Genomic DNA, 8,614 nt, shown 5'->3' on the forward strand with positions numbered 1-8,614 from the left:
ACCACAGCAATGCGCACTTCAAAACAAAGCAAGTCTCTGGTGCAATCTGATGCATTTGCTGTCACGTTTTGATATTACAAATAAAAAATCATTGTGTTTTTAATATATGTACAGACTGATCAGATTTTCAGCCAGAAAGGAAGAATGTAATACTGTTCATCAAGGTTTTGTGTTGGTATCAGATGGTCTTTTTCTCCAAGAAAGCTTTAATACAAGACAGTTTGATGTAGAGATAGCTATTGATGCAGGTTTTCTAATCATTTATCATAAACTCATATTCTGGGTAGATTTTATTAAACTTGTAGTGATGGATAACACCAGGCTTTATTTACCTGTCATCATGCATTTGCTGTCTCGTGGAGCCAATATTTTATCAGGTGCTAACGATACAACCAGTTACTGCAGTCCAGGAAGAAATATGACTGTGCCTGCAGGGCCGAAGGAGGCTCTATCGCTCTGCACAACAGTGAAGAATAGTTTGGGTATGTGGGTTTTGGTGGTGACTTTATGGCCTGACCCAGTTTCCACTGAAACCAGTAACAGGGTAGGGTGGCCCTCAGAGGTGGGGAAAATGAAGTTAACATAGTTGTGTCCTTTGTGGGCTTTCCTCTGCGAAACTGGAGCAGTTTAAGACTTTTCTCTGATGAGGCCTGTGCAGAACGTGGATTTGGGTTACAGTAACGAGGAGTTAGGAGGCCAAGCCAGTGCACCACACTGCTGCCAGCCTGCTGCAATGGGTAATGAAAAGGTTTGTTCGTCTTGGGCAATCTTCAGTAAAGAAGATAGTGAAGACTTAAATGGGAATTAAGTGAGGATAACACCAAGCTACTGTGTGATGGTTTTTTGAATTTTAAGGTTTAGAAGCTTGCAAGCTTAGAAGCTTCAGAGCTCCATAAGCTGCACTTTTCTGCTTTTACTGTATCTCTCTTCTCTATTTGACTCAGTTGATTGGACCCTAAATGTTGCACTCCTGTTCATAGATGACCTCTCTTGTGGTTACCTTGAAGTGTTTTGTGAGCAATTTACTTAGATGATAAATAATCTTGCTGCACGAAGGGATGAACTTAATTTTCACATTGCTTTCTCCTAGCTGATATGGTAGGTTTCTGCACTACGAGCCTCCTGCAATGTAGAATAGCAAGCTCATTTTCCAGTTTTAATTTAGAGGGTTTCAGAGACACCTCTGATGTGTTCTTGCAGTGTGTTGAGCTTGCTTGTCTCGGTCCAACAAAATACCAATGCTATTAAGCTTCACTGAGATTCAATCTCCTAAAAATAAGCAGTAATTCCAGTGGCTCGGAACCAAAGCGCTGTAGTAATATTGGCAGAGCCATCCCTTTGAGGCTGGAATTGGCTTTGGATCTGGGTGTGCAGTATGCTGCTTTATGTGGTCAGAGCATACGATATGTGGCATGACTAACTGATTTTTCTTTTCTCCTTTTCTTTCCTTTTTCCTTTTTCCTTTTCCTTCCCTTTTCCTTTCTAAAAACAAGGCTCAGGTTGAAGCTAAGAAGGAACATGAAGGAGCAGTTCAGTTGCTAGAGGTGAGAAGACAGAAGATACCCTTTGTGTTACCTTTGCTTGTGGAGGTTCCATTCTGAATGTGATAATTTTACAGTATCATCCCTTCTGAAAGTTTCATGTAATATGTAGGCAAATAGGATTTTTTTTCTCTCCTAATGTAATTGCGTCCTTTAAAATTATAATTCAGTTAGGAGTGCATGAAGCTGAGCTTTTGGAAGTGATGTGTGTACCTCAGTTTCTCTTTGCATAGAATGGAAGTTTTGGTTCCATTTTTTGTAAAATACTGTCAGATATATAAAAATACCAGAGGTTGATAATAGTAAGTGCGTTGTCAATATTCTGTTTAGAAATCTGGTTCTAGCAGAATGTCATTTCTAGTCTTTTTACCTTCTCACAGTAGTTCTCCTGGGAGTACTTGCTGGTCATGCATTGATGGAAGGTGGTTTTTTCCAGTGCCTTGATCATCTTTAAAAAGAAAAGAAATTAAAAAGTGTTTATTTGTATCTGTAGAAGTTAATATTCCCACAGAAAGTGTTTTATTCATAGGCTTTCCTTATCATCATATATATTAAATTTGTTTTGCCTTTGAATATGAGATTATTATTTAATGCCTGTGGAAAGTATACGATGCAGGAAAACAGAAGTAGAAACAAAGCAGTAAGTGATTATTTACTGCCCTCAAGCTAATCAAAATTTCTATTTAGCTGATTTGTCTGTGACCTCCGATTTGCATAACCCCATCAAGGTTTCCTGAGCTTTTGCTTTTTATTGCCATAAGCCCATTTATTTTTAGCATTTAATTTAATATGCCTTTTGCAATTGAAGATCAGCGGTGGTGTTGATTTTGGAAACGTTCTACAGTGTGGTTTGCCTTAATGCACGTTTTTACCCCTGTTAACTGTTCCAATATATTTTGCTTTGAAATGTTTAAGTGTTCAAAACTGTTTTTATTTCTTTGTTTATTTCACATCTCTTTGTTTACTGTGTCTTGTTTGGAATTTATTGCTTTGCACTTCATCCAGAACACCTTGGACAGCATGCAGGTATTTTAGGGCATAAATTCTCCTTTCTCTGTCCTGAATCCTGCAATTTTCCCTCTAAAACGAGTGCGATATAGCCTTGCCTAACCTTGCATGGGATGCGTGCTAGAACCATTGTTATGCGAGCATGCTTGGCATTCATTGGCCTAACACAAAGTCACCAAAATCAGGGGGGTTTTGTCTAAAAAAGATTAATATTCAAGTATAGCATGATTTAATGAGAACTCAGATGCTGGTTTTGAAAGTGAATTTCTGATGAGCATGCCCAGTAAGAATGGTTTGGTAGCTTATTCAGGATTGTAGCTTTCTGGCTGTGTGGATCTTGTCTGAATTCAGATGCATTCTTTGTTAATATAGAGATAATTTTACGTGATATTTTCACCTGAGGTTGATTTAATGAGCCATTGCTACTACATTAACAGATAAGCTATGAAATGGTGTCTTCTCCGTAGCAGAATATTTCAGCTAATTACTAGTCTGAATTCAAGCCTGTCCACCTGGAAAGTTGCTCATCATCCTCTCTGTCTTGTGTCAGCAGTATCTGTCTTGTAACGATGCAGTCTGCTTCATTTTCCATTTAAGAAGCTGTTTAAATTTTTGAACTAGCACTGTGTATGGTGTGAGAAACTTGGCAAGTCTGCAGCAGGGAATGTCTTTTCATACAACACTGCTGTAGGCAGATCCAGCTTTAGGGAGATCTGGTAGACTTGGCACTTTTGTGCCACCGTGACTAGGATAGACTATATGGGCAGAACCATGATGTGGAATCAAAATGCGGTTCTTCTGGGAGGGTAAGTCCATGCCTCGCTCCGCAGGGACATACATGAGTACATAGATTTTCTACAGTGAGGTGAATCTGGCTGGTTAACGATGACCCAAGCAGCTGCCTGAAGTCAAAAAACCCAAGACAGCCATGGAGATGCCTCCTGTTAGTACCACTGGGAATCGAATGGCAGCTTTTTCGTTTTATAATACCAGCTTTGTGCTCACTTCTAACTCACAACATTGATTAAAAAACAGTAGGAAAGGCATTTTTCTTCCAGGCTTCATCCTGTCGTGAGAGAAGAACTTGAAGATTCCAGATACTCAAAGGAATAGTCAAAGGCGGCATATACTGACAAGCAAATACGTTTTAAATTAATAAATAGTAATAGCATATTCAATTAATATTTTTAAAAACCTATTTTTAAGGCAGCCTTAGCAACTTGTTGGGATCTAGATTGTGATGTTTTTATTTTTTTATTTTATGTTAGAGTTTCCATAACTGCATGGGGAAAGGTCAGTATATACTCTTAGAGGGTTGAATAGCTTACCCTTGACTTGTCTTTGGAGAGAGGGGATCTAAAAACCCAAGCCAGTTTACTGCTTGCTTTACTTATTTTAAAATTGTACATACATGCCTCTTCCATGCAGCAAATTAACAAGTAGGAAAGGTTCGCGTTTCGGTTGCTCAAAACCACAACGAAAAGCTGAAAGACAAACCAAAACGCAAAGCATTTAACGTTTGTCTGAAACTCCCACAGCGTCTCTGGATCTTACTGTGCTCTGTTTCGTGATCGGTCAGATAGACACCCTGAGACTTCTTCAGCAGAACCAAATTAATTTGTGGTTTAGGAATACAAAGAAATTATATCCTTAAAATTCACTGTAGCTTTAAAAATGTATTTGTTACCAAAAAAGGAACAAGCAGTTCCACCTTCCGTAGTAGGAACTTTGGATTTTTGTGTTCTTCTGGGCACTGTAAATGTTTTGTTCCCCTTTAGCTGTGCTAACGTCTTTGTACAGGTGGTATGTAATATCTGTCATTTTCTTGATACGTAACATGAAGTTTTTCTTATATGAACTGAGAAAATTTTTCAAGAGAAAGAAGCCTTTAGTACAGTTGAGTGAATCTGATACCCAGACTTCCTTCGTTAGTTCAGTTGTTTAAGTAGGCAGGTATGATACAGGGGGTTTTAATGAAGGAAAGTGATGTTTGTTCATCATAAAGCATCAGATCAGGATATAATGTGTTAGCTTTTCATGTAAGGTGCCCATTGCTGCCTCCGTTGAGCTACTTCTGCTTGCAGCGTTCGGGTCACAGCATGTAAGACCTGAGTGCTCCCTAAGTCTCAAGTACAGACCGTTTGTCCCCACGTGAAAATCAGACCTCACAAGGGAAATTCAGGAGCATGACGGTTCTTCAGTCTTTGCAGCAGGGGTTATATACTCTTTCCTAACTCTCCGGGCACCCATAATTTGTGATTCTGTCTTCAGTAGTATCTGATATTGTATGCAAACAGATACACAGGCTGTTTATAAATGCAGGTTGAAATTAAAATACGTTTTATTGAAAAAATCAATATAGCCTTAATTTATCTACTATAACAGATGTGCAGATGTGAATAAAAGGGTGTTTTCGTGCTTTAGTATCTTTCCTCATACAAGTTTTGAGTAAAACCTGAATTCCCATGCCCCTTGCCATTCCCTTCAGCCAGGGTACCTTTCCTTTCCATCGCCTCATCCATTTTTTACATCAGGAATTTACAAACTGTGTGCAGGCAGATTTCCCAAGTCAGCATAGAAGTTTGTCTTATAAGTTCTGTTTTGTTAAAGCCTGACATCTCAAACTTAAAACAAAAATATTTGCCAACAGTGGCATTTTGGTATTTCTCACAAACTTATAAACAGCCTCCTCTTGGCTGGGTTTCGGACTCACTCTTTGTGGTTTGTCATCTGTAGTGAGGAATATTTCTTTTTGAAGGGAATTCAGCCAGTAGGTAGGACCGCATTCTGCATGAACCACTGGGGGTTGGGGGGGGTCGGGTGGTGTTTAATTCATAAATATTTAATCTAGCAATTCAGGAGGCTTCAACTTAATAGCAGAGGATGGGCAAACCTCAGAAATATACCTGAGTTTTAGAAGAAGTTGGGAAAACGCACAGAAGTGACATTCAGATGTGTACAGAAGTCACAGAGCTGTAGGACCTGTTTGCAGGTGTTCTTGGCAGCAATTTTTTTTAACACTGCCAAAAAATATGATGAGAAATTTCCCCTTTGGAAACTGAGGATGAAAGGAGCACTCACCTCAATATTACAGGGCTATGAAAAGGTTTTGTTCTAAATACAGGTGAGAATTTAGGGGGGTAAAAATGTGACTGAGGGCCTGTTTATCCCAAATAGTTTGCCTATCCTGGCTGCCTGGTACTTTAGAAAAACCTGGTGCAGTGACAGCTCGCTCTGATCTTGGTCAAATGTCTGTGTTATGTCTTGCTGGCACAGGCCAAGGTCCGAGAGTTGGAGGAGAAATGTCGGACACAGAGTGAACAATTTAACCTCTTGTCCAGAGAGCTGGAGAAGTTCCGACAGCAAGCGGGGAAGATTGATCTCCTGACCAGTAACTCAGTGGCATCCTCAGATTTCTCTGGTTCTCCCGGTAAATCTCTATCCCAGTTAATGAATGGAATAGCCACATCTATAGGCAAAGGTAAGGACCAGCGTTTTATTTGTATGTACCTGTGCTGCCCGGTGAATTTTAAGATGCTATTCGATCATGTTAGATTTGAGTTTGATTGTAGAAAAGGAGGGTAGAATTTGCTCCTGTTCCTGTTTTGTGACTTGTTTAAATGTCAGAGTATCTCTTAAACCTTCAGTGAGGTTGTTCCAGCTTTATTCAGGCATGTCTGTGAGCAGAATTGTCTCTAATTTTTGTTGGGATGAGAAACCTGTTCAGTGCTAAAATGGTGTGTTCCTTATGTAGGTACCTGCTTCTGCTGGAAGAAGGAAACCTGGCTGCAGATACAGGCTTTGTCGTAAAACTTTCCCTGTTTCAGGGCCAGAAGTAGGTTTGCTATCTTGTTGAAGAAAGCACAGAGACCTCCACACTGCATTAGCCATTGCATAAAAGAAACTTGTAAATAGAGCTGGCTAGAAAATGGGAAAACTGAATGGAATATCTTGACAAGCATGAAAATATTCTTGGTGTGGTTGCATTTGTTCAACAGAAAATATGCACTTCTCCATAAAAACTTGAAAGTAAGAAGTTTAAAAAAATTTCAGTGGAAGCAAACACTGTGTACAAAACCTCAGATTCTGTCACAAAGTGATTTTGGTTGGAAAGGAGTTTCATGGGATATATTTTAACAGAACTGAATAAGGATAATACCTACAGTTGCTTACTAAACTGTGCAAAGGTATGTTTGAACAGGTGTTTTAGAAACAGGAAAGTCACAACAAAAATACGATTTGAGTTTTAAAAGAAATAGAGAATGTAAAGTGGAAAAAAAAAAAAAAAAGGGGGTGTCTGTACTGGTGTTCTCACACTTGCAGTGCCTGGTACTTCAACACAATACGTGTTTTTCCAGGACCTGTGTGGAACTTTTTGATAGGTCATCTCCAGTTACCAGAGGCAACTGCTCCTCATAGGTACAGAACGTTGTTAATGATTCATTATTTGTAAGAAAATTGCAAAGATCAAGGCAAGAGGTTACCTAAGGACACTTAAAAGGGACTGGGTGTTGGATTGTGTATTTTAACTCTGCTGTTACCAAGGCTGAGGAGCGTGCTCACCAGCTCGGTATCACCCATGCCAGGATGACTTCAACTACTTGTTCAGCAAAGCAACACTTCTCAGGTAATTTCCGTTGCCTTCAAATCCACCCAAGGTTGTTTTACAGTAACTGTGAAGAGGAACTGGAAAGAGGAAACAGTCCTGACTTTTTTTGTTTCATCTTCCTAAGCTTACCTAGGAAAATTCTCAGGCATAAGGCCTAGAAATCACAAATCATTGCCCTACCATTACAGATGAACAGTTATTTTCAATGAAGGACGCTAAACTCAATGTGAAACCAAGTCCAAAGGAACCAAGGTGACATCCTTCTCTCATTTCACTTCAGTAGCTTTGTACTCCGTATGCCTTGCATGTTTGAACACAAAATTCGAGCTGTTTGCAGTCCTGCCCACTGCGGTCCATAGTAGTTTATAGGCTTTTCTGGAGCTGCAGGTCTTACCTAAGTGGGTATTAAAGTGCACTAAACGGAGAATTCAGAAGGCATTGCCTGATAACTGCAAGGATTTAGTAGAAATTTCCTTAATATCAACGGGATTAGCTCCTCATGTCCCTAAGGACAGGATTTTCAAAGCAACGATTAATTTTAAAAGAAAGGTAATTAGGTGCTGCAGTGTCCTTTAGGCAGCCAGCGAAGGTCCAGTCTGTATCTCTGGAATTGATCTAAATAGGCCTCAACCCTCAAATAAAAATAAACTCAACTTTTTTAGGGCCTCAGTCAAACTCTCCAAACTAGCTAATGGAAACATCTTTGAAAGAAAACAACTACAAAACATAACAAACAGAAATCTTCCAAGAAATCCTTGACTAAACTGGCAGAAAACGCAGCTGGGTCTGTACCAAAGTCCTTTGAAGGTCTCGCTCTGTAAAGCCGTTCTCATAAGCTGCGGGTTCTCCTGCAGCTCAGAGTCGGGGGCTGCAGCACTAGTGTACAAGCATCAGACATCCTTGGGCAACACTCATTCTCCGTACGAATGAACTGACAACGATCAAGTAATGTCTGACGAGTGGGCAGGATTTCTAATGATGGGAATCAACCGTTTCACGTTAACGATGGCAATGCTACAGCAAGTTCTTCAAACCAGAAGTGGAATTATCTTTATTATGTGTGAGGAAGAAAGAACACAAGAGGCAACACAAGGACAGCTTTCAACGCGAAGCGACTGGCGGAAACGAGAGCGGTTTATGACCAGCTGCTTTGCCTTAATTGGGGAGGTTTGAATGTACCAGGAAATGAAATAAACCTAGTCAGAACAGATTAGAGCCTAAAAAGTTCCCTCCAAACATCTAATAGTGTCCCAATCAGATATAGAAACCTTAAGATTTATAATTCATCAGATAAAAGGCTCATGTAAATGGCCTTTCTAGGTAATTTAGGTAGTCCATAATGAATCAGCAGTTCCAATAAATAAAATGGAGAGTCTAACTGTACCACGAGTACGGCCAGCTTTAATGCTGCTGGGACAATTAAATTACGTCTGGTGCTCTTCCCTGCCTCTTTCCC

At 39.8% G+C, this 8,614-nt stretch overlaps 1 protein-coding gene across 3 annotated transcripts in view; it reads left to right on the forward strand.

The window, feature by feature from the left end:
* Positions 1-8,614, forward strand: part of RIMBP2 (RIMS binding protein 2) — a 54,663-nt gene that overhangs the window by 12,843 nt on the left and 33,206 nt on the right. For 2 of the 3 annotated variants that reach the window (XM_010141386.1, XM_010141387.1), the window contains 2 exons: positions 1,494-1,544; positions 5,826-6,030. In XM_010141386.1, the coding sequence (XP_010139688.1) occupies positions 1,494-1,544; positions 5,826-6,030 (256 nt within the window). The remainder of the gene's footprint in view (positions 1-1,493; positions 1,545-5,825; positions 6,031-8,614) is intronic. The other variant, XM_010141388.1, reaches the window with a different exon arrangement.

Source organism: Buceros rhinoceros, unplaced genomic scaffold (genome assembly GCF_000710305.1).
Source record: "Buceros rhinoceros silvestris isolate BGI_N320 unplaced genomic scaffold, ASM71030v1 scaffold3228, whole genome shotgun sequence".
Lineage (NCBI taxonomy): Eukaryota > Metazoa > Chordata > Aves > Bucerotiformes > Bucerotidae > Buceros > Buceros rhinoceros.